The sequence below is a fragment of the Xyrauchen texanus genome, chromosome 16, assembly GCF_025860055.1.
Source record: "Xyrauchen texanus isolate HMW12.3.18 chromosome 16, RBS_HiC_50CHRs, whole genome shotgun sequence".
Lineage (NCBI taxonomy): Eukaryota > Metazoa > Chordata > Actinopteri > Cypriniformes > Catostomidae > Xyrauchen > Xyrauchen texanus.
The window spans coordinates 4,267,581-4,294,972 of NC_068291.1; the positions used below are offsets into that span (position 1 = coordinate 4,267,581).

The window sequence follows — 27,392 nt, forward strand, 5'->3', positions numbered from 1 at the left end:
TCAAAGTAGTCCATTAGTCTTGTGCGTCATAGTGCAATTTGTTTAGGTGTAAAACAAACCAAAAATCTTGACGTCTGTTTGTGATTGAGTGTTCACATGAGAACTTGAGATGTTTTAGCGCTAAGAAATGTGCGCCATGGTGAACAAGCTTCTTTCATGCAAGTGGATTGAATGGCATCTTGAAGGGAGGAGTGGGTGATTTCTGTCGACATTAGCTACTGATGCTTGGTGGTGTAAACACACCAAACAATTTAATGTATTTTTCTTGAATTCATGATTTCAAAGAATACTTCTCAATATTAATTACATTATCAGTACTGTTAAAATGAGGATTATACAGTACATGGAAATATACTAAAAATAAACAAAATTTTTAAGGTTTTGATAAAAAATTCAAATATTTTTAAATGCTCTATTCTAGACCATACACAAGCACTGTGTGTTATGACACATTTCTCCCATAACCATCATTAACATTTTCTGTGACTTCTGCCATAGTAGACTTTCTGTCTGTTTGGACCTTGGGCGCTCAACACCCTGTCGCCGGTTTGTGGTTTGTCCCTCCTCGGACCACTGTCTATAGGTACCACTGTTGACCGGTGGCACCCCACAAGCCTTGCCATTTCAGAGATCCTCTGACCCAGTCATCTGGCCATAAATATTTGCCCCTTGTCAAAGTTACACAGGTCTTTACTTCTGCTCATTTCTCCTGCATTCAACACGTTGACAATGAGAACTGATTGTTTACTTACCATCTAATCCAACCAGACCTTGACATGTTGCCTTGATAGGAGATGATCAATGTTATTCTTTTCACCTGTGAGTGATTATAATGTTTTGACTTACTTGTTGTAATTTCATAAAACTCATTCATTACAAAGCAGTGGTGTAATATTTCTGTATATAACCTTTTCCATTTTTGCTGTTTCATGATTTTGGTTTGTGTTCCATATGTTGTGCAAAATGCCTTTAAAAAAAAAAAAAAGAAATTTCAGAAGTAATCAGGTTTAACCCTAATATTGCCTTAGGGTCATTTATTAGCGAGTATTGACACTGACTACCACACCTGGAGTCGTTAGTTCGAATCCAGGGTGCTGAGTGACTCCAGTCAGGTTTCTTAAGCAAGGGTGGGTAGAGTCACGTTGGGTTAACCTCCTTGTGGTCGCTATAATGTGGTTCTCGCTCTTGGTGGGGCGCGTGGGGAGTTGTGCGTGGATGCCATGGAGAATAGCATGAAGTCTCCACACGCGCTAGGTCTCTGCGGTAACGCGCTCAACTGCGTGGATTGATGGTCTCAGACGTGGAAGCAACTGAGTTTCGTCCTCCGCCACCCGGATTGAGGCGAGTCACTACGCCACCACGAGGACTTGGAGCGCATTGGGAATTGGGCGTAACAAATTGGGGAGAAAAGAGTTACAGTGAGACACTTACAATGGAAGTCATTGTGGTCCATTTTTGCATGTTAAAATACTCCTGTTTCTAAAGTATAGCCATAACCCAAACAATATACATGTTTAAATTATTTTAGTGTCATAAAATTACGTAGGCCTACTTACCTTTTCTGTTTTGATTTACAACCAATTTCTCAACTTCATTGCCATGACGAAGAAACATCAGAAAATCCTGAAATGGCTGTAAAAATGACAATTTAAACGACTTTAGAGCACAATCATAATTAATGTAAGTGCTTTCATAAAATTATAAGCTTCACATTTCTGCCTTTAAACCCTCGAAACATTGGCCCCATTGACTTCCATTGTAATGCATTACTTTCAACAAGCAGAATGAATCAGGAATGGTTGTAAAATAGTTTACATAAAATGGCAAAAGTGATTGAAATGAATTGAGTTTGAGCCAATGTTTGCCCCGTGTTTTTTTTTTTTTTTTTTTTTAATTCTTTAAAAATTATTTTAATTAAGATTTAATACATAATGTCTTCCCCAATACACTTTGGGACCACAATAACACAGATTTTCGTTAAGTGGGGTCTTTAGTACCGTTCTCCACTCATGTATGCTTTTTTGTTTTTCAATACGGGTCTAAATGACAAGAGGAGGGCGCAGTTTCCTAAGCCAGTAGAGGGTTATTAAGGTATTCTTCTCAAATCTGGCAATAATGCAGGTTCCCGTTGTGACAATTTAGGCTACCCCATGCGTGTGGCAACATGTCCCGATACTGGAACGTGTGTTCAAAGAGCTGTATCTTTTTTCTTGGGATATAATTTCCCCTCTTGTTGTCGAGACTTTCAAAATAAATCCTACCCAAATACTTAAGATACCATAGTGTTGGTTCTTTGCGTGATTATAGTTACAGCTGAAAGTGCTAACTGTGTGCGTGTGTGTGACGCAGCTTCTCCTCAAACGCGCCTCACGGTTACAAAAAGAAACTCCAGAAACACTTCATCAGTGTAAAACACGGACATCAACTCAGGGTTCTTTCGCCAACCGGATTAAGTAAGTGTCAATTATTGTTATTAAACTTCTATTCTTTCTCACATGTTCAGTGGACTCGGTGAGCAACGGTTTGTATAACCGCTTTCTTTGATTTCGAATGATGACGAATCTCTGTTGTTGAACGATGTTAAAAAGAGTCGTTGTCAATGTTTCTTCAGCCGAATTTATGCCTTGAGTCGGTGTTGTGTTATCTTAACATAGTTGTTTATATATTTAAGCCTTACCGCTGTAACATTGAACTGAAACTGCCTCACAGAAACTACTGAATTGAATTAAACAAGCTGTTTTCATGACTTTGATAAGTGAAATGATTCTACTGATTTCATTCATCAATTTGGTAAAATGTCTGTGTTTGGGTAGTTGATACCAATAACATAAGTTACATTTGTCAATAACATTTTTTATTTTTTTCCCCCTTCAGAATTGTAATCACCTATTTTCCTTTACTAGTTCATTTTAACAGTCATGTGGCTATCAGCTTGATTTTTAAATCCATTTAGTCTCTTAATATGAACTCGTACAACTGCCTCCATATAGATGTTGATACTGGTGAGACGTTTTAGCAAGTCTTTGGTTGTCAGAGTTAAAATTCCTTTTGGTTTAATATTTTAGCTGTATGCCATCGACATGTAAAGTCTCATCTCATGCCTCTGACAACCTATGAACTATATGAAAAGTACAGTATTTTAGATATGTTGGCTTAACAAAATCTGAACCTACACCTAGGCTTCAGAAAAGCACAGCTAAAGCAGTGGACTGCCTCGGCAGGTGGCAGCATGCTCAGACTGGCAGCCCCATTACCTTTAAAAAAAAAAAAATAACTTTAATAGCTATTTCGGGCTGTTTGGGGGTTTGTACATATATTCTGGGAGTGTTGCCTGATGAACCAGGCACCCAATACTGAAGCATTGTCACTGTTCTTTTCCTCAAAACAAAAGTATATATGCAGACACTGAAAATAAGCCTTAAAGGGATGGTTCACCCAAAAATGAAAATTCTCATCATTTACTTACACATCTGGGATGGCATGAGGGTATCACTTTCTTTCTTTTGCTGAACACTAACAAACATTTAAGAAGAATAACTCAGCTCTGTAGGTCTGTTCAATGGAAGTCAACAGGGTTCAAAACTTTGAAGCTCAAAAATGTACATAAAGGCAGCATAAAAGTAATCCATTTGGATCAAGTGGATTAATCCATGTCTTCAGAAGCGATAGGTGAGAAACAGATCTATATATAAAGATTTCTTAAAAAAATCTTTGTGTTGAGCAGAAGAAAGTCACACATCTGGGATGGCATGACGGTGTGTAAATAATAAGAGAATTTACATTTTTGGGTGCACTATCCCTTTAAGATGATGCATTAATGAATGGTCAAATCAGTCCACAAAGGTTGGACAACATAAAGTATTCATTCCCTTTAAATATATGAGTTGAAGTTGTAATTGAATTGGCCACACCCCATTGTATGTTGAATTGGAATGACGGGAAAGAATGAACTAAATTGCAAATTAAAGAAATGTAATGTATATTATTAGTGGTGCTTGCAAAGCATCACTATTGTAATCTCACATACTTATTATTAGTGGTGCTTGCAAAGCATCACTATTGTAATCTCACATACTTATTTTTATTTTTATACTTTTTATTATTCTATCTCCGTACAAAACTTCGGCACCTAACTCGTCCCGCACCGTTTGGCGTAGACCCACGAATGAGGTGTCAAATCGAGCGACCTATTGAGGACACGTGTGCTATGACTTTTATAAGCGATCGGAGTACGGTAATTGCCCCAGGGGCAAAAAAGCGGCCGAAAAATCCCATAGACTTAACATTGCGACAAACTTTGACGCGTCACAGCTCCGAGCGAGGATTTCGCAGAAACGTGTGATTTGCCACATTTGAAGAGGCTGGCAGGCTCTGTAAGAGCATACCTCAAAATGGGGTAAAAGTTGCACCCCTGGGGGCAGGAGCTGCCCAAAAATGCCCCAATTGACTTACAATGGTGTAGGACGGCCCATGAAATGAAATGGCATTGGGATTTGTATTCAACATAGCTCTGGATCACAGTGTCATAGAGACAATGGGGCGGGCTCATTTTACTCAGACGACCAATCAGTATCTCAGGATCATTTTGAATCTATCAAGCCACGCCCTAGCAACAATTTAGAGCACCTTAGCAACAAGTCCCATACACTTCTAATGAAAGACATCAAAGGGATATCTCCGGATAGAAGTTTCATAGAAACACAAGGGTGGTCTCGTTTCACTCGGGGCAGCAAACAGCCAATCATGAATCACCTCAACACTTCCTAGCCCCTCCCTAGCAACCATTGTCGAGCACCTTAGCAACCAAAATCCATAGAGGATATCTTCCATTCTGAATGTCACAGAGGCATGGGAGTTGGTTTATATCATTCATACTGACAAGCAGCCGTTGGAGATTAATGATTGGCAGCTGCCAAGCCACTCCCTAGCAACTAAACAGAGTACCCTAGCAACCCTTTAGCAGTAACTATATCTCTGCACCAGAAAATCAGAGAAACTTCTGGGTTGATTTATTTCAATCAGGATGGCAAGGACACTTCATTAGTATCACTAAGGTAACTGCCTAGCAACCAGATGGGGTTACCCTAGCAACCGAGTAACAAATCACATATCTCTGCATCAGAAAAGCGTAGAGACTTCCGGGTTGACTTATTTCAATCAGGATGGCAAGGACACTTGATTACTATCACTATGATTACTGCCTAGCAACCAGATGGGGTTACCCTAGCAACCGAGTAACAAATCACATATCTCTGCACCAGAAAATAGTACTGACTTCCGGGTTGATTTATTTCACTCAGGATGGCAAGGACACTTCATTACTATCACTATGGTAACTGCCTAGCAACCAGATGGGGTTACCCTAGCAACCGAGTAACAAATCACATATCTCTGCATCAGAAAAACGTAGAGACTTCCGGGTTCACTTATTTCAATCAGGATGGCAAGGACACTTGATTACTATCACTATGATTACTGCCTAGCAACCACATGGGGTTACCCTAGCAACCGAGTAACAAATCACATATCTCGGCACCAGAAAACAGTACAGACTTCCGGGTTGATTTATTTCAACCAGGATGGCAAGGACACTTCATTACTATCAATATGGTAACTGCCTAGCAACCAGATGGGGTTACCCTAGCAAACGAGTAACAAATCACATATCTCTGCACCAGAAAACACTACAGACTTCCGGGTTGACTTATTTCACTCAGGATGGAAACTAGCCATGTATTGTATTACCTTGGTAACTGCATAGCAACCACATGGGCTTACCCTAGCAACCGAGTAAAAAATCACATATTTCTGCACCAGAAAATCGTACAGACTTCTGGGCTGATTTATTTATGACCATAATTTTTTTACTTTTCAAGTTACAACATGCTGTTTGACGAGTTTTGCCACGGCAAGCACCACTCACATTTTCTTCAGGAAATGTACCCATCTAGTTAGTGGTGCTTGCAAAGCATCACTATTGTAATCTCACATACTTATTTTTATTTTTATTTTTCTTTTTATTATTATTCTATCTCCGTACAAAACTTCGGCACCTAACTCGTCCCGCACCGTTTGGCGTAGACCCACAAATGAGGTGTCAAATCGAACGGCCTATTGAGGACACGTGTGCTATGACTTTTATAAGCGATCGGAGTACGGTATTTGCCCCAGGGGCAAAAAGCGGCCGAAAAATCCCATAGACTTAACATTGTGACAAACTTTGAGGCGTCACAGCTCCGAGCGAGGATTTCACAGAAACGTGTGATTTGCCACATTTGAAGAGGCTGGCAGGCTCTGTAAGAGCATACCTCAATATGGGGTAAAAGTTGCACCCTGGGGGCAGGAGCTGCCCAAAAATGCCCCAATTGACTTATAATGGTGTAGGACGGCCCATGAAATGAAAAGGCATAGGGATTTGTATTGAACATAGCTCTGGATCACAGTGTCATAGAGACCAGGGGTGGGCTCATTTTACTCAGACGACCAATCAGTCTCTCAGGATCATTGTGAAGCTATCAAGCCACGCCCTAGCAACCATTAAGAGCACCTTAGCAACAAGTCCCATAGACTTCTATTGAAACAGATCAAAGGGATATCTCCGGATAGAAGTGTCATAGAAACACAAGGGTGGTCTCGTTTGACTCGGGACAGCAAACAGCCAATCATGCATCAAATCAACACTTCCTAGCCCCTCCCTAGCAACCATTGTCGAGCACCTTAACAACCAAAATCCATAGAGGGATATCTTCCATTCTGAATGTCACAGAGGCATGGGAGTTGGTTTATATCATTCATACTGACAAGCAGCCTTTGGAGATTCATGATTGGCAGCTGCCAAGCCACTCCCTAGCAACTAAACAGAGTACCCTAGCAACCGTTTAGCAGTAACTATATCTCTGCACCACAAAATCAGAGAGACTTCTGGGTTGATTTATTTCAATCAGGATGGCAAGGAGACTTGATTAGTATCACTATGGTAACTGCCTAGCAACCAGATGGGGTTACCCTAGCAACCGAGTAACAAATCACATATCTCTGCATCAGAAAAGCGTAGAGACTTCCGGGTTGACTTATTTCAATCAGGATGGAAAGGACACTTCATTAGTATCACTATGGTAACTGCCTAGCAACCAGATGGGCTTACCCTAGCAACCGAGTAACAAATCACATATCTCTGCATCACAAAAACATAGAGACTTCCGGGTTGACTTATTTCAATCAGGATGGCAAGGACACTTCATTAGTATCACTATGGTAACTGCCTAGCAACCAGATGAGCTTACCCTAGCAACCGAGTAACAAATCACATATCTCTGCATCAGAAAAACGTAGAGACTTCCGGGTTGACTTATTTCAATCAGGATGGCAAGGACACTTGATTAGTATCACTATGGTATCTGCCTAGCAACCAGATGGGCTTACCCTAGCAACCGAGTAACAAATCACATATCTCTGCATCACAAAAACATAGAGACTTCCGGGTTGACTTATTTCAATCAGGATGGCAAGGAGACTTGATAAGTATCACTATGTTAACTGCCTAGCAACCAGATGGGGTTACCCTAGCAACCGAGAAACAAATCACATATCTCGGCACCAGAAAAGAGTACAGACTTCCGGGTTGATTTATTTCAATCAGGATGGCAAGGACACTTGATTACTATCACTATGGTAACTGCCTAGCAACCAGATGGGGTTACCCTAGCAACCGAGAAACAAATCACATATCTCGGCACCAGAAAAGAGTACAGACTTCCGGGTTGATTTATTTCAATCAGGATGGCAAGGAGACTTGATTAGTATCACTATGGTAACTGCCTAGCAACCAGATGGGGTTACCCTAGCAACCGAGTAACAAATCACATATCTCTGCATCAGAAAAACGTAGAGACTTCCGGGTTGACTTATTTCAATCAGGATGGCAAGGAGACTTGATTAGTATCACTATGGTAACTGCCTAGCAACCAGATGGGGTTACCCTAGCAACCGAGTAACAAATCACATATCTCTGCATCAGAAAAACGTAGAGACTTCCGGGTTGACTTATTTCAATCAGGATGGCAAGGAGACTTGATTAGTATCACTATGGTAACTGCCTAGCAACCAGATGGGGTTACCCTAGCAACCGAGTAACAAATCACATATCTCTGCATCAGAAAAACATAGAGACTTCCGGGTTGACTTATTTCAATCAGGATGGCAAGGACACTTGATTAGTATCACTGTGGTAACTGCCTAGCAACCAGATGGGGTTACCCTAGCAACCGAGTAACAAATCACATATCTCTGCATCAGAAAACGTAGAGACTTCCGGGTTGACTTATTTCAATCAGGATGGCAAGGACACTTGATTAGTATCACTATGGTAACTGCCTAGCAACCAGATGGGCTTACCCTAGCAACCGAGTAACAAATCACATATCTCTGCATCAGAAAAACGTAGAGACTTCTGGGTTGGTTTATTTCACTCAGGATGGCAAGGAGACTTGATAAGTATCACTATGGTAACTGCCTAGCAACAAGGAGGGGTTACCCTAGCAACCAAATAACAAATCACATATCTCTGGATCACAACATCGTAGAGACTTCCTGGTTGACTGATTTTACTCTGGATAGCAAGGAGACTTGATAAGTATCACTATGGTAACTGCCTAGCAACCACATGGGGTTACCCTAGCAACCGAGTAACAAATCACATATCTCTGCACCAGAAAACAGTACAGATTTTTGGGTTGAATTATTTCACTCAGGATGGAAAGGAGCCATGTATTGTATTACCTTGCTAACTGCATAGCAACCACATGGGCTTACCCTAGCAACCTAGTAACAAATCACATATTTCTGCACCAGAAAATTATACAGACTTCTGGGTTGATTTATTTATGACCACAATTTCTGTTCTTTTCAAGCAGGCTATTTGACGAGTTTTGCCACGGCAAGCACCACTCACATTTTCTTCAGGAAATGTACCTATCTAGTTTTTAATTTTATTTTTATTTTTATATCTCTTAACAAAACTTCGGCACCTAACTCGTCCCGCACCGTTTGGCGTAGACCCACGAATGAGGTGTCAAATCGAACGGCCTATTGAGGACACATGTGCTATGACTTTTATAAGCGATCGGAGTACGGTATTTGCCCCAGGGGCAAAAAAGCGGACGAAAAATCCCATAGACTTAACATTGAGACAAACTTTGACGCGTCACAGCTCCAAGCGAGGATTTCGTAGAAACGTGTGATTTGCCACATTTGAAGAGGCTGGCAGGCTCTGTAAGAGCATACCTCAATATGGGGTAAAAGTTGCACCCCTGGGGGCAGGAGCTGCCCAAAAATGCCCCAATTGACTTATAATGGTGTAGGACGGCCCATGAAATGAAAAGGCATAGGGATTTGTATTGAACATAGCTCTGGATCACAGTGTCATAGAGACGAGGGGGTGGGCTCATTTTACTCAGACAACCAATCAGTCTCTCTGGATCATTGTGAAGCTATCAAGCCACGCCCTAGCAACCATTAAGAGCACCTTAGCAACAAGTCCCATAGACTTCTATTGAAAAAGATCAAAGGGACATCTCCGGATAGAAGTGTCATAGAAACACAAGGGTGGTCTCGTTTGACTCGGGACAGCAAACAGCCAATCATGCATCACTTCAACACTTCCTAGCCCCTCCCTAGCAACCATTGTCGAGCACCTTAACAACCAAAATCCATAGAGGGATATCTTCCATTCTGAATGTCACAGAGGCATGGGAGTTGGTTTATATCATTCATAATGACAAGCAGCCTTTGGAGTTTCATGATTGGCAGCTGTCAAGCCACTCCCTAACAACTAAACAGAGTACCCTAGCAACCGTTTAGCAATAACTATATCTCTGCACCAGAAAATCAGAGAGACTTCTGGGTTCATTTATTTCAATCAGGATGGCAAGGAGACTTGATAAGTATCACTATGGTAACTGCCTAGCAACCACATGGGGTTACCTTAGCAACCGAGTAACAAATCACATATCTCTGCATCAGAAAAACGTACAGACTTCCGGATTGACTTATTTCAATCAGGATGGCAAAGAGACTTCATTAGTATCACTATGGTAACTGCCTAGCAACCAGATGTGGTTACCCTAGCAACCAAGTAACAAATCACATATCTCTGCACCAGATAATCCTAGAGACTTCTGGGTTGATTTATTTCAATCAGGATGTCAAGGAGACTTGATAAATATCACTATGGTAACTGCCTAGCAACCACATTGGGTTACCCTAGCAACCGAGTAACAAATCACATATCTCTGGACCACAAAATCGTAGAGACTTCTGGGTTGGTTTATTTCAATCAGGATGTCAAGAAGACTTGATAAGTATCACTATGGTAACTGCCTAGCAACCACATGGGGTTACCTTAGCAACCGAGTAACAAATCACATATCTCTGCATCAGAAAAACGTAGAGACTTCCGGATTGACTTATTTCAATCAGGATGGCAAGGACACTTCTTTAGTATCACTATGGTAACTGCCTAGCAACCAGATGGGGTTACCCTAGCAACCGAGTAACAAATCACATATCTCTGCATCAGAAAAACTTACAGACTTCCGGATTGACTTATTTCAATCAGGATGGCAAGGACACTTCATTAGTATCACTATGGTAACTGCCTAGCAACCAGATGGGGTTACCCTAGCAACCGAGTAACAAATCACATATCTATGCACCAGAAAATCATAGAGACTTCTGGGTTGATTTATTTCAATCAGGATGTCAAGGAGACTTGATAAGTATCACTATGGTAACTGCCTAGCAACCACATTGGGTTACCCTAGCAACCGAGTATCAAATCACATATCTCTGGACCAGAAAATAGTAGAGACTTCCGGGTTGACTTATTTCACTCAGGATGGCAAGGACACTTGATTAGTATCACTATGGTAACTGCCTAGCAACCAGATGGGGTTACCCTAGCAACCGAGTAACAAATCACATATCTTTGCAACAGAAATTACTAGAGACTTCCGGGTTGACTTTTTTCACTCAGGATGGCAAGGACACCTCATTAGTATCACTATGGTAACTGCCTAGCAACCAGATGGGGTTACCCTAGCAACCGAGAAACAAAACACATATCTCGGCACCAGAAAACAGTACAGACTTCCAGGTTGATTTATTTCAACCAGGATGGCAAGGACACTTCATTAGTATCAATATGGTAACTGCCTAGCAACCACATGGGGTTACCCTAGCAACCGAGTAACAAATCACATATCTCTGCACCAGAAAACACTACAGACTTCCGGGTTGACTTATTTCACTCAGGATGGAAAGGAGCCATGTATTGTATTACCTTGGTAACTGCATAGCAACCACATGGGCTTACCCTAGCAACCGAGTAAAAAATCACATATTTCTGCACCAGAAAATCGTACAGACTTCTGGGCTGATTTATTTATGACCATAATTTCTTTTCTTTACAAGTTACAACATGCTGTTTGACGAGTTTTACCACGGCAAGCACCACTCACATTTTCTTCAGGAAATGTACCTATCTAGTTATTATTACATTATTCATATTGACAATTAACACATCCATAAAAACCTTAATTTGGTTTGAACTTCAAGTAAATTTAATTACAATTATGAACAAACACCCCCGCGACCCTGTACACAGGATAAGCGGTTGACGATGGATGGATGGATGAACAAACACAATCTGTTTTAACTAATAACACACAAATTAGTGTAGTCTTCTAGTACATATTGAATATATCATTTAGTCATTCACCGTGCAGGTTGGAAAAAGTGTGTGAACCCTTAGGCTAATGAGGATAATAAAAGCTAATAAGAGTCAGGAGTTGGTAAACCTAGCATCCAATTAATTTATGAGATTGGTGGTGTAGGTTAGAGCTACTCTGACTTATAAAAAGCACTAAAACTTTGAGTTTGCTATTCACAACAAGCATGTGCTAATGGGACCATGCCTCGCAAAAATTAGATCTCAGAAGAACTACAATCAAGAAATGTTACTTTGCATGAATCTGGAAAGGATTACAAAATTATCCCAAAGAGTTTAGATATTCAACAGTTAGAAAAATTGTCTATAAATGGAGATGATTTAATACTGTGGGTACTCTCCCTAGAAGTGGCCATCCAGCCAAGATGACAAAGGGCACATCGCAGAATGAGCAATCAGATCAAAAAAGAATCCTAGAGTAACAGCTAAAGACTTGAAGGAATAATTGGAACTGGTAACATCTCTGTTCATGAGTCTACTATATGGAAAATATTAAACCGGCATGTTGTCCATGGCAAAAACATTGCTGCGTGCCTGAAGTTTGCCAAAGACCACCTTGACACTCCACAACGCTACTGGGATAATGTTTTGTGGACTGATGAAACTAAGGTTGAATGTGTGGGGTGTTCTTCCCAAACTATGTATGGTGGAAAAAGTGCACCACATACCAACATGAAAACATAATCCCAACAATGAAGAACAGTGGAAGGAGCATCATGATTTGGGGCTGATTTACTGCTTTCGGGGCCAATATTTTAACATCATTGAGGGAAAAAAATTAATTCACAAGTTTATCAAAATATCCTACAGAATAATGTCAGGGTGGCTGTGCACCAGCTGAAACAGCAGGACAATGACCCCAAACATAAAAGTAAATCCACTACAGAATGGCTTAAAAAAAAAAAAGTCAGAGCCCAGACCTTAATCTAATAGAGATGCTGTTGAATAGCCTCGAGAGCCATTCACACCAGACATTCTAAGAATATGGCTGAGCTGAAGCAGTTCTGTAAGAAAGAATGGTCCAAAATTCCTTCTGAATGTTGTGCTGGTCTAATCAGCAGCTACTGGAAACGCTTGGTTGAGGTCATTACTGCCGAAGGAGGATTGACCAGTTATTAAATCCAAGGGTTCACTTTCTTTTTCCACAGCGCTGTAAATGTTTAATGGGGTGTGTTCAATAAAGACATGAAAGGTTATAATTGTTTGTGTTGTTAGCTTAAGCATATTGTGTTTGCCTATACTTGTGAATTTGATAAAGATGAGATCACATTTTATGACCAATTAATGCAGAAGACTGGCTAATGTCAGGTTCACATACATTTTCTTGCCACTGTATATACATACAGGGATCCATGCTAACGTTTTTGTTTAGGAGCAGTCGTGCCCTTAAGTGAAACTGTTTAGCGGCACAGTCGGTGCTCAGTTTTTTTATGTGTAACTGTTAATGTATCACATTAGAACATGCATGTACACAAGCAGGCATTAAAAATAACAATCATAAACAAAAGAGTCTTGATGCATGAATGATGAGGAGGAGAGCATGGCCGGGCCGTAAAAATGGATGCCTGGCTATTCCCTCCTCCTCATCACAATGACAAAGGACACCTTCTCTGATGTACCTTTTCAAGTTATAATTTTTTTTTTAACCTTACAGGCAGCACCAAACAACATCAGTCCTGACTTATCTCCTTATACCACTAATAAATGTAATATATTGATGACAATTTTACTTCCATTTTCCATTAAAATCATATTGGTAATTCTTTACAGATTAGTAGTTGAATAGTTAATCAACATTTAAATCTATTGAATCAAACTTTAGAAATATTCATAAATATTTGAATGTATGTGACTAGGAGGAGGGCGAATCAGGCTAATCAGCTGAGGATAGGGATAATTGCAGTGAGATGCGGCAGTTAGAGAGAGAGAGAGAGAGAGAGAGAGAACCATTTTGACAGGCATGTCAAAATGAAAGTATACCTAGGGCTTAAGCAGAAGGTTAACTAACTAAAATAACTAATCCCCTTAGTTTGCGTTTCATTGCAATTGGCATTAAATCTCTTTAACCCTATTCCTCCACAATATTAATAGTAGCTAAACACTTTGCTACAGCAATCGTGAAGCTGCATTTACTTGATTTGCCACTTTGAACTCCATATGAATAGCGCTTGCAGAGATCGTATTGTTTTGCTGGAACATCAGGAACTCCACATGACTTGCAGAGCGTCTATTTGCTTTAAGCGCTGGCACTGCACATGTAATCGTACTTCAGCCAAATTGTCTGGAAAGCCAGGAATTATCTGGAATTTTCAGGTCGTGTAATTGCGGCTAATCACTTGTCCCATCTGGGTTAGTTTTGTTTCACTGTACACAGATGCTGAGTGTTCGTGTCAAAAAGGAAGTAACTAGGGCTTAAGTGGAAGGTTAACTAATTTGAAATAACTAGTCCCCGTAGTTTGCATTTTCATTGCAATGGGCATTCAAATCTCTTAAACCCTATTCCTCCACAATATTTATAGTTACTATTCACTTTGCTACAGCAATCGTGAATCCACACTTTGAACTCCACATGACTTGCAGATAACATCTGTTTTGATTTTAGTGCTGACACTGTACATGCAATCATACTTCCCATCTGGGTTTGTTTTGTACAAATAAATAAGGTCCTTTCTCCATCACTTGTTCATTAGCTATGTTTTCATCCAAACCATATTATCGCAAAAACAATGTGTGACTAAAGCTGCGTTTCCATCCATGGGTGTTCAAAGGGTGGAATCGTCACTTCCGGAGAAATTGTAGCCACTGTAAGTGCTTTAATAATAAAATACTGGTGCAGACAAAACACTCTAAAGAACTTTGTCTCATGTTTGTGAGCTTTATGTGCATTTTGGAGATTTATTCACACATTAGGATTTCCATCCAGCAGTTTTTATGCGATATCCCAAAATGCACATAAAAAAAACGTTGATCGAAACATGGCTATTGACACAGAATCGCAGTTGTGTGTATGGTGTGTGTCAGTGTAATGAATCCGGACACAGTGCAAATGTTCCGCTCTTCCAACAAGTGTTCATCACTCATATTGAGCTGAATAAAAGTTCAGAATCTTATGTGGAGACTGGTACGTTTTAGTCACTTTTAAGAAAAATTATAGCATTAAACATTTTAAACTGTCAGCTCTTTACGGTTTCTCCATCCATCGAAGGTGGTGCGCCCATGAGCATTTCTACATTTTGGTGACCGTACCATCATTATTGAAGAGCTGCAAGAGTTGCTGCCGGTACTGTGATGTCATTTTGTCATTGTTACTTGCACTTACGGATCACTTCAAGCACTGGTACAGCTCCTTTGGACCCCTAAATATAATATAATGCGTCTGAAAATACATACCGGTATTGCATGTATTAAATAAATGTACTTAAAATGTTTTCTTAAAAACTACAGCAGTTATATAACTTTATTTAAATGTAATTCTATTTTAATTCTACTTTAAATTCGAATTGCAGGTCTGCATCCTGCTACCTCATTTCAAGTAAACTTAAATTTTAGGAATTGATTGGAATCAAAAAGATATTCTAAATTAAATTCTGAATGGCACTCAAACCAGCAGTTTGGTGCCTGCTGCTCACTACATTCCCTTGGCACACGTCTGACTTCCTGCTTGTTCACATGAGATGTTTGATAGTTTGTCAAGGAAGGGGATTGGCCATTCTAGGGGACCGTTCCCCACTCTTGGCTTGATAACAGCATCACTGAAAACAAACAGGCCTTCATAGCTTGACATAATGATGAGTGCAAATGTTCAATCTCAATTAGATAATTAACTTTAAATGAGAATTCTGACAGGCACTCCCATAGTTTTCCATAATGAATATTTTTGAGTTGAGCTGATGTGTGTTTAAGCATGCAGGGCTTCAGGGGAAAAAAATAACATACATGTTTGTCTTTTCCAGGACGTTGGGTGTGACAGGGTGAAATCTTAACAAAACAGGTACCGTATATTTTCCACATGTCTTGTGGACACATAAGATTCCAGATGTACATTGTACAGCACCTGTGTTCAATATTAAGTATGTCTGTTATGTGTTGTACATACAGTGCTGTATCCAGGTCAAATTCTCTTTGAAAATCAGGATGCTGTTGGTTGTGGTCTGTCTGCAAGTGTTTTTGGCCTCTGTTTTTATGGTGAGTGAAATACCGCAATACAACATAACAGATGAACCGCCAGCCAACATAGTGCACTTTCACCAACTTTTGAGGTAGTATAGAGCTACAAGCCTGAAAACACAGATAGAGACATATGTCTGTGGGTCATAATAATGTCCTGGCACAAGATGAGAGAGAATAATTCTTGTCTTCTTCCGTATTTATTTCTAAAGGCTCAGTTTGGGATGCTGCATTGTCTCAGGAACATTGTTTGGCAATACCTATAAACATTTTTGCAGAGGAACAAAAGCAGACATAATAAATTATATTATATGACATCTACTTATACACTTAAAAATGCATTCTATTTTTAAATTCAGACATTCAATTGTATGACATTTTCCATCAAACTGAATTAAGTTATCTTTAAATAATGTGCATATCACAAATTAAGAATCAATGTGAAGTCTTCAAAGGTGCACATTTTTATGCATGTTGTCTTGAACTTACACTGAAACACAGGGATATGGATGCAGCATCGTTCAAACACAAAACTTTGAAGTTATCAATGCCATTGTTGAAATACACTATTCACACTCAGCCATGATTCTTTTTATCTATGAGTGGAAGTGTCCAATAAGAGGGTGGTTACTGAGATTAAGCATGTAGAATAAAAAAACTACAGGTCAAAATGACTTTTGCTTGAGAACAGCCTTTAGTCATTTGTTGTAGGTCTCAACAAGTTTTAGGCATTTCTCCTGAGGAGTCGCAGCCCATTCCTCCTTAGCAAATCTCTCAAGCTCCTCCAGATTTGTTGGTCTCCTGGCATGGACTCTAGTCTTCAGTGTGGCCCACAGATTTTCTATGGGATTCAAGTCTGGGCTTTGTGCAGGACAGTCAAGGACTTTCACTTTGCTCATTTGGAGGTAGATCTTCACCACAAGTGAGGTATGCTTTGGGTCGTTATCATGCTGGAGGACGAAATATCGACCCAAACCAAGTTTTGTTGCAGATTGCCTGAGGTTGTCTTTCAAAATCTTCTCAAAGACTTCCTTTTTCATGATTCCTTCGACCCTGATGAGATTCCCTGTTTAAGACGCACTGAAACATCCCCACAGGCATCATCTCTATGACCAAAGAGCTCTAGTTTTGTCTCAACTGACCAAAGGACACGTTTCCAGTATTCATAATTTTTCTCTAGGTTGTCCTTGGAAAACTTCAGTCTAGCTTGAAGGTGTCTCTTCTTTAGAAGTGGAGTTTTTCTTGGTCTGCAACCTCGCAGTCCTGTGCAGGGCTCTTCGTTGAGACATCAATCCCAGACTTTGCCAAATCATTCACTAGTGTCTTAGCAGTTGTTCTTGGGTCTTTAGAAATCTCTCTCACTAGTTTTCTTTCCAAGGTTTTTGAAATCTTTTGCTTCCTGCCAGTCTTATTCTCCACTGTGTGGGTCTCTTCAAACTTCTTGATCAAACTTCTTGATAATACTTCTCACGGCACATCTTGACACCTGAAAATGCTTTGATAAACGTGTATATCCTTCTCCTACTTTGAGTATTAACTATTCTTTTTCTCAAGTCTAAACAAATTTATTTTGTCTTTGCCATGATGACAGTTTTATATTACTTCACTAGTTGTTTTGCAAGTTACTAATCCTCAGTTTGAAGTGCAATTTAAAGGCTTGGGGGGATTAATTCGGTTAATTAGGCAAGTCATTGGATAACAGTGGTTGGTTCGTAGCCAATCAAACAGATCATTTCTTAAGGGGGCTAATAATATTGACTTTAGCAGTTTTTACATTTTTATTAAATAATTATTTTATTCCAGGAAAATTAAAATAAATAAAGCTTTCTCCAGAGGAAAAATATAATAAGAAATTCTGTGCTAAAATCCCCTTGCTCTGTTAAATATCACTTGGGAAGTATTTGAAAAAGAATTGAAATTTCATAGGTAATAATTTTGTCTTCAAATGTATATCAATAGACTACTAAAACAGCAATTACATCTGATTTTTGACTAAAGCAGAGAATTTGCTAACTTACTAATTGCTTTTATAGCAACCCAGTGGTGATTACTGGGACGAATGGAGTCCGTATGGAGAGTGCAGTCGCACCTGTGGCGGTGGGGTTACCATGAGGACGAGGCGATGTGTAACCCAACGGTAAGTGATAAACACTGGCTTGGTTGCCTATCCTGGCTTTCACACGATGCTTACCCCTCTTTTAAATTTCAAAAATTGTTTTTATACTAATCAGTGCTAACCCTGATTTGCCGTTCTAAAGGTATACATTGTAATGTGTGCAATTTGCATGCACACCATTACACTGATTACTCCCAAAAATCAGCTTATTTTAAAAACCAGACAATGAAATCTGTATTTACAGATTTTGAAAACATTTGAAATAATCATGTTATTCTTAGCTTTTGATGTTAAACCATAAACAGGCATGCGCACTACACATTGGACAAGCCAGTAAGATTACATGTAATGCAACAGTGGCGTAATGGGCAAAAATCTACCCATGTCGATTGGTTTATTCTTGCTTTGTTTATGACCTTACACTGATAAAGAAAAGCAGTTCAGTGCATTCATATGACCACACACATTGTAATCTTATTAAGCATAATTGATGTAAGAATGTGCAGGCATTCTATGATAGAACAGTGCAAGTTGTTTAGAAACAGACAATGAATCATAAGCTGCCTCAGTGCTTACCTCATTAAATATTTACAGTATGCACCTTGTGCGTCTGCATACAGAAACTTTCCACACACTGTGTTTTGTTTCATTGTCTGAGAGAAACGGTTAAATATGTAAAAAAGCAAACGCGTTAAATGGAGAGACATTATACTCATAAGACTTAAGACAAGCAGAGTTGATGTACATGGCTTTGATTTACAAGAATAGTGCTGCGAGCAGCAAACACACCTGACTCTGTTTAAATGTCTCGGGAAAGCATGGGTTTATTCTGCTGTAAGTAAATTGAGAAAAGCCAGTTGAAAAGATGATAAATTGAGCAGTGAACCTAGAGAAGGTAAATCAAGGCAGCTGTATGATTATGCAGTATGAGGAAAAGCCCACAACTCTCTACTAGCTTTTTTGACAAAGCTTCATGTTAACCATGTCTGTACAGCAGGTTTTTAACAAAGTAATCCCTCGACAATACTTTATCATCTGTTCCTCTTATAGAAGTAATATGCATCATTTCCTTTGACACACAAGCTGACTCAAGTATGCAAGGTCAAGTATGCACTTTCAGTGGAACGTGGTACATTTTGTAAGTGTATATTTGAGTGATAGGGACTTGGCTTGGGAAAAGAAGCACCAGGACATTGAAAGCTTTAGCTATAAATCTGGGCGTTGGAATTTGCCTGCATGTTTCATCTTGCATTTTACTCCGAGAACAGCACTTTCAAAATGAGACACTGTCTGTCAACTCGACTGTCCTAACACTACTCTTTTAATTGGCTCCCTTGCCTAAATTTTGTGGAATTGCACTGTCTTGGTCTAATACAATCCTTGCCATTACAGAAACTGCTAACAAATAGGACAATTCAAACATTGTTCTTACCAGTACCTAATCTGTCATACAGTGAGGGTCCAAAAGTCTGAGAGGACTAGTAACATTTTTTTATTTGGTATAAATTATTTTATCAGCACAATAATTTGAGTGTGTGAAACGACACAGAACGCATAGAGGAGATGATGCGCTGTGAATAGCGACTGCATGTGATAGTGACATCCAGTGCCCAGAATATGAATTTCAGATAATTTCTCCATAGCGTGCCTAATTCTATTGTATTTTTAAAGTCTTCGTGGGCTGCATCGGAGCAGTCGGAGAGATGTATATGACTTTTTTTATTCTGCAAAACACTTTTGAAGATTTGTAGGAAAAGATCTAGGCTCAACAGGCCCTTAGAATGGAAGAGGATGGTGATTTAGATATTTGTAGGTCCAAAAAGCAGATAGTCAGCATAAAAGTAATCCATCCTGTCTCCAGCAATGACATTAATGTCTTAATTGAATGGATCACTTTTTGTGCGATCCAGTTGATTTTAGTTGAGAACAGACTAAAATATATCTCCTTTTACACTGTACATCATGCCATTGCTGTCTCTTGACACAATGATTTCAAGCTCAATTACACTTCCTAGTGCTTGATGCATGCGCAGAGCATTAGATGGCACTATAGGAGGTGCAATCGAGCTTGAAATGATGATTGCCAAGGAGACTGTGGTCAAGATCTACTGTGGAAAAAGGAGATACATTTTGGTCTGTTCACACTCAAGTAACAGGATTGCTTCAGAAGACCTTAATTAAACCACTGGAGTCTTGTGGATTACTTTTATGCTGACTTTATCACTTCAAAAGCACTTCAAATGTCTGGTCACCATTCACTTGCATAGAATGGACCTACAGAGCTGAGATATTCTTCTAAAAATCTTTGTTTGTGTTCAGCAGAAGAAAGTCATCTGGAATGGCATGAGGTTGAGAAATTATGAGAGAATTTTCATTTATATTTATATATCAATTTTATTTTAATTTCATACATTAGTTCTAGATGATTCTAGAAAATCTTGGATGGCTGGCAAACCTAGTATGGACTCTGTATGCTTTGTGGAATGAAAATGTGTGCATGCATGTCTGAGTTTCCCACAAATTGTCATTTTGAAAGCGATATGACTCACAAACATTAAAAAAATTTGAGCTCATGACTAGATGCTGTTCCTGAGACTAATGTTGTCCAGACATTTGTCTTCCAGCTACTGCACAGGTGTGTTTGTACCTGTGTAATGTTGTGGCTTTTTATCTGGCCAGGTGAACGAATCAGATACCACACCCGACTGTGTTCTTGTAAAATCACTGCATGTCTGTCATATGCTGACTTGATGTTTAGAAATGCTCGCAACTCTGAGCAGCTGCATCTATTCATTTATAGTTTAATTGATGTATGGAGTCAAACAGGATGACGCCCTGTTGAAGCAGACAAGTTGACATTTAAAGAAGTACTGAACTTGTTGGAACGTCTCTTGAGTTTTGTGATGTGTCTCTGAAGAGTTGCAACGTGAAGCATTTACCCATGTTTTCATTGATCATGGTATAAATATTGGTGGGGGGGTACTTGCTTGTTTTGATTATTGTGGGGGGTACCCTGTCTTCATGTCAGATCTCTTCTCTCTATAGGACTGATGGAGGTCACAGCTGTGTGGGTCCAGATAACTCCTATCGCTTGTGTAATATTCAGGTAAACACTGAATTACATTTCTACTCAATGACCCATGTGTCTGGTAGCAATAAAATTGAAGTTTTCCTGCCTGCTGAATATCAATTAGTGCCATCCTTATTTTCCTCACAGTTTTCATTTAGATATTTAATTAAGAATAACCATACATTATGATGTATTAATATCCATTTCAACATTTCAGGACTGTCCTGAGGGTTCCAGAGACTTCAGAGAAGAGCAGTGCTCTCAGTTTGATGGCACTGATTTTCAGGGGAAACGCTACAAATGGCTGCCATACTATAGTGGTGTGTACAAACAGGAATGTTAATATTCTGATTAGATTTGATAGTGAGGTACACAACTACTATAAATGTGATATGAACTCTAATATCTTATTTCAAATATCTAAAGATGAAGTTTATTTATGTACAATATGCTTCAAATATGCCCTTAAATACTTTGTGTTTTTAAAGTGAGTAAATGTTGCTGCACATTTTTCGGGGTATGATATTATGGTGATATTAGGTTTAGTCTCTCTTTTCCACAGCAGAGAACCCCTGTGAGCTCAACTGTATTCCCAGGGGAGAGAATTTCTACTATCGCCATCAATCTGCTGTGGTGGACGGCACACCTTGCCACCCTGGAAGAAAGGACATCTGTGTAGAGGGGCACTGTAAGGTTAGCAATGCTCTCTGATTCTTCGTTATCATTTATTTATTTTGTACATTGTGTGAGTGCAGAATAAATCTCATAATTATTTTATAAATGTGATATAGTTAAAAATGTAATTGGTATTGTCATCATCATCGTGCCAAAATACCATGCGCTCTTAGGATTTTACAAAAAGTGATTTCTTGCCTGGCTTGGCTCAGTAAATGATGTGCTAGAAGTGTGTTCAATCCATCATCCTAATTGTTATGCTTATTTTGGGTGGGTCTACTCAGGAGCATATATAAGTTGCATTAAAATATTTTTTCTACCAGTGTTCAAAGTGAAGAAAATGGGCAGCGGAACTCTGTGATTCTAAAACAGGGTATGCAACATATGCAGCACGATGGCTTTCTCTCCGTGTGCGTGTGTGCGCGTGTGTGCGTGTATTTATCACTTTGTGGGGACCAAATGTCCCCATAAGGATAGTAAAACCCGAAATTTTTTACCTTGTGGGGACATTTTGTCGGTCCCCATGAGGAAAACAGCTTATAAATCATACTAAAATATGTTTTTTGAAAATGTAAAAATGCAGAAAGTTTTCTGTGAGGGTTAGGTTTAGGGGATAGAATATAAAGTTTGTACAGTATAAAAACCATTATGTCTATGGAAAGTCCCCATAAAACATGGAAACGCAACGTGTGCGTGTGGCGTGCGTGTGCGCGTGTGTGCGCGCGCTTCATGACCACTCACTGGTAAAGCAGATCATGTTGATCATCTAACAAGGCCACATGTCAAAGTCTGGGTAGATAAGATGTAAGCAAACAATCAGTTCTCTTATAACACGGCAGCCTGGAATAATCGATTCAATGGTGCTCATCCGGGTCCTCGCGAGCCCTCTCTCTTTGAACATATTGAATGCAGGAGTAAAGACCTGAGCGACTTTGACAAGGGCCAAATTGTTATGGCCAGATGACTGGGTCAGTGCATCTCTGAAACGGCAAGGCTTGTGGGGTGTTCCCGGGCAGCAGTGGTGAGTACCTAACCACAGTGGTCCGAGGAGGGACAAACCGGCAACAGGGTGCCCAAGGCTCATCAATGCATGAGGGCAATGAAGGCAATCATAGGAGGAGCGTATGTAAGGCTGTACAAAGCTTAAGGCGGTCGCACACTGGACGTTGGCAATGGCACAGGTGTCAAACACTGGGCACGTCGATGCAGTTCAGTTTGCAGACAGTACACAAAAGTTACCAAGGTTTTTCCACTTTTTGAAATTTTCGCATTTGTAACATTCCTTTTTTAATTGCATCCATTCACATTTAAATCAATAAGCATCCAATCTAACTCTAAACGATTCAGCATAGAGATGACTGAAAATAAAATCATTATCATTCCTTGAGATTTTGAAGAAGACTCTCTTCACTGGATTTTATCGTAATCTCCAAAACTTTAATTCAACTGGATTATATTGGTGCAGGACCATTTTTAACAGCACATGTTGGTCCAAGCGGTTCTGTTTTTTTATTATTATTTTGTTGTGTTAGCAAAGAGTGCTTACTACCTATAATTAGGGGTCAAGCCCCAAAGGTGTGAAAGACCCCTATTGTTTTTGTTATCTTATTATTATTATTATTCTGCTCTTCATTCTATGGCAGCCCATAGAACCGCTTGTGGGAAAGTTATAAAAACCACAGCAAATTTGGTATCTCTACCTCAAACCCTCTAGTGCCACCAACTGCCCAAACTTCCACACACGCTTATGCAGTGGTGGACGAAGTACACATACCATGTACTTGAGTTAAAGTAAAGATTTTACCTTGAGTATATTACTCAAGTAAAAGTAGAAGTGCTGCCTTTAAACATTCACTTGAGTAAAAAGTACAAAAGTATTTGCCTTCAAATGTACTTAAGTATCCAAGTACTATGATTTTTTATGGCCATAATGTCCTATTATAATTTGTCACAAGACTCTTGCTTAACTCAGTCTACATGAAGACTAATGTCACTCTTGGCACACCAATCTATTAATAAAATGACATTAATTAGTCAGATGTGTGTGTGTATGTGTGTGTGTATATATATATATATATATAATATAATATAATATTTTTTTTTTTTGAATTGAATACATTTTTTGTGTGTTTAATTTTGGAGGGAAGGGGACTGTTCCCATAAGGTATAATACATTTACAGTATTTACTGTATTTTTCTCAAGTGTCTATGGTCATGATTATTAACATCCTAATGTTATTATACATTCACATAAACCTGCACAACGCCATTTTATATATATATATATATATATATATATATATGTTATGGAAACGTATTAATGCAGTGTTTCTGCTACTCCCCAGAAAAAAAATGCTATTATATGCAAGTCATTTTAGCGTCAACATAATAAGCAATGTACATTTATGCGTCAATATTTACCGATAATTGCTGCAATAATAGCTGCTGCTCTCTGCCCCGCTTAAACTCATTGGCAACGCAATTTGTTTGGAACTATTGAGAGCTACACGAATCACGTGACCGCGCGGCGGCGAGATCACTGTCGCAACCGTCTATGTTCGCAACTCTCATATTTAACGGCTCTGGGGTGCGTTTCCCGTACAACGACGTAATTTGCTGCTCCACTACCGTAGTACGATGCACTGTTGAAGAAATCAACTTGCTAGTCACGACTGTTTCCCGAAACCGTATTGTCGCAAATTGGTTGTTCAACCACGTTGGTTAATGATGTCACACATGTGGTGGAGTAAAAACTACTTTTAATGAATCTGTTTGCGATCGAATTAATGCTAGATGTTTTGCTATAAATTACGGACATGTCATCTGAGGACTATCTCATATTTTGCTCAGTTATTTGCTTTATTTCCAGATTCAATCATAGGCTCGTTCTTACGCACTAGAGCATGTTCACAAATGCGCACTCTTCAAAAACGGTGCTTTAAATCTATTGACAAACTAAAAGACATAAAGGACATTTGTATGTCTTCTAAATAAAAGATACTGATTGTACTGAATGGCATCTTGCCTATTTGGCTCAAGATAATAATTTATTAAGCCCACATGTTATAATAACAATAAACTCTGCTTCTAACCACAGGTCGAGAGCTGTCGTTCCAACCACACAACTCTGCGATGCTGTTTGCGAATGTTCGTTGGAACGATGGTTTCGGAAAACACAGACTCGTTGAACTATGATGATAACGACGGAACTTGCGACCATAGTTGGCTAACGATGCTTTTGGGAAACGCACCCCTGGTTCGCGCTTAGTAGATGCCGCCAAGGCAAGTTCAAAACAAGCGCGCGCTGTACTGTGATTGGTGGCTCGTTTAACCAGTTACGTTTTTATCCACTCATAAATAAAAAGGATGACTGATTTTGAAAATGTAGTAGAGTAAAAAGTAAGATATTTTGACTTTGAAATGTAGTGGAGTTAAAGTCTCCCCAAATTTAAATACTTCAGTAAAGTACAGATATGCAAAAAAGCTACTTAAGTACAGTAACGAATTACATTTACTTCATTACTGTCCACCACTGCGCTTATGTAAATAACTTTTGAACTGTGAATCCTAGAAATTCTTTTTTTCTCAGATTTCTTGACTCAAGATGATTCGATTGCACCCTATGACGTAATTTCGGTCATGAAAATTTTTCCGCTATTTACAATTTTCTGAAAAAAGAACTTTTTCGAACTTGTCCTATTCCGTTTGTCCGATTTGCATGAAAATTGGGCTGTATCATCTAGAGACACACACTATAAAAAGTTATTCACAGAATTTTGATAAAACATACCGTTTTCTAATGGTGCTTCAACGTATTCAACAAAGAACCCGCAAAATGTATCTTGAGGCGGTATCTCCGCTAAGCTTTGAAGACTTGGGATGAAACTTTGAATGTGTCATCACCTTTAGGCCCTGAGGTAACCTGCTGCATTTTGGCACACTGCCCCCTACTGGTCAGGTGATAGAAAATTTTATATTTTGGCTTATAACTCTTGAATGCTTTCCTGCGTGATAACCATAATGCCCAGACTACTTGAGCTGTTTCAGAACAGCACAATGTACTGGACAAAAATTCTAACTCTTTAGAATCTAAGAATCTGATTATTTTTATGATTGAAAATTTACTTTTCCTAACTGCTCATACACTGTTCATAATACATATAAATAGTACATATTTGCTTGCTGTAGCCTAATATTGAGTTACTAAAATAATTATTAATATAAGTAGCCTACTGAGATGTGTAAATAACAATAACATTTTTTTTTGGGGGGTTTGTGTGGAGTGTGAATATTTACAGTTGGTAGTAGATGTGTAATGTATGCTGGCAGTGACTTTGATGATGTGAAGAACCCACGTTCAGTGTGTAGGGGTGAAGGTTTCCTTGTGGTGTGGCCTGGCAAGACAGGGTGTGGGGTGTGGCCTGGTGAACAGGGTGTGAACCAGTGGAAGTTGGAGCCATGAGAAGCTTGAGGGGCGGAGCCATGGAAGGTGGAACTATGAGAGGCTCAAGGGGTGAAACTGGAGAACTGGGAACCCAGATAGTAGCCAAAGACGCAGGGTGGAGCCAGATGCTTGGAGTACCAAGGCAGGGTCCATTGACATGGCAGACCACTTGACGTGGTAGACGTGGTAACATGGCATGATGAGGTAGGAATGGCAGCATGGCATAACAAGGCCACTTGGGCTTGCAACGCTGGCTCTGGGACGGACGAGACTTGCAACGCTGGCTCGTTGGCCATGGCAGGCGTGGGTGCTATCTTGTTGGCCGTGGCAGGCTTGGGTGCTGGCTCGTTAGCCGTGGCAGGTGTGGGCACTGGCTCGTTGGCCATTGCAGGTGTAGGCACTGGTTTGTGCAGCAGAGGCAGGCATGGGCATGGACTGTGGAGCAGAAGAGGGCCTGTGACATGGCAAGGAACAGGCCGAGGCGTGGCTGTGACATGGCATGGAGCAGGCCGAGGCGTGGCCGTGACATGGCATGGAGCAGGCCGAGGTAGTAGACTCAAAATCCAGGGCAGAAGGTGGCGCAAGCTCTGCGACATAATGTGGCACTCTGGCTCGGCGACCATGACGTGGGACCGTCGGCCATGATAGCGAATGGCTCTGATATTGTAGTCACTGTAGGAGTGCATAGTTCCTCCTTAGCCACTCCTGCAGTGAAAGATCTGCTCAATTGTAGGGCTAAATCAATTAACTGAGCGAGATTGAGGGTAATTCGACCGTCAGGCATCAAGGAAGAGACTGGCTCATTCAGCCCAAAATGGAAAAATTCATTGAGGGCAATATCATTAAAGTCCACCCTGCAGGCCAGAGCCCAGAAGTCCTCTACATATTCCTCCAGGGGATTATTCCCCTGACATAGGCTGTGGAGCTGAACTGCTGGGTTCATAGTCGGTCAGGTATTCTGTAACGTATGCTGGTAATAACAGGCAAACGATGATGATGTGAAGAACCCAAGTGCAGTGTTTGTTTACATGAAGAGTGAAATCCATAAATATGAATACAAAACAAACATAAGACTTTACACCAAACAATACCTGACCAAGAACAATGACAAACATCAGGGCTAAATACACAGACA

The 27,392-nt window shown here is 39.8% G+C and overlaps 1 protein-coding gene across 3 annotated transcripts in view; it reads left to right on the plus strand.

The window, feature by feature from the left end:
* Positions 1-2,137: 2,137 nt before the first annotated feature.
* paplna (papilin a, proteoglycan-like sulfated glycoprotein) overlaps positions 2,138-27,392 on the plus strand; it is a 73,693-nt gene continuing 48,438 nt past the window's right edge. For 2 of the 3 annotated variants that reach the window (XM_052145124.1, XM_052145126.1), the window contains exons 1-7: positions 2,138-2,453; positions 15,739-15,776; positions 15,884-15,970; positions 17,986-18,089; positions 21,114-21,174; positions 21,356-21,458; positions 21,701-21,831. In XM_052145124.1, coding sequence (XP_052001084.1) covers positions 15,920-15,970; positions 17,986-18,089; positions 21,114-21,174; positions 21,356-21,458; positions 21,701-21,831 — 450 coding nt within the window. In that variant the 5' untranslated portion in view covers positions 2,138-2,453; positions 15,739-15,776; positions 15,884-15,919. The remainder of the gene's footprint in view (positions 2,454-15,738; positions 15,777-15,883; positions 15,971-17,985; positions 18,090-21,113; positions 21,175-21,355; positions 21,459-21,700; positions 21,832-27,392) is intronic. The other variant, XM_052145125.1, reaches the window with a different exon arrangement.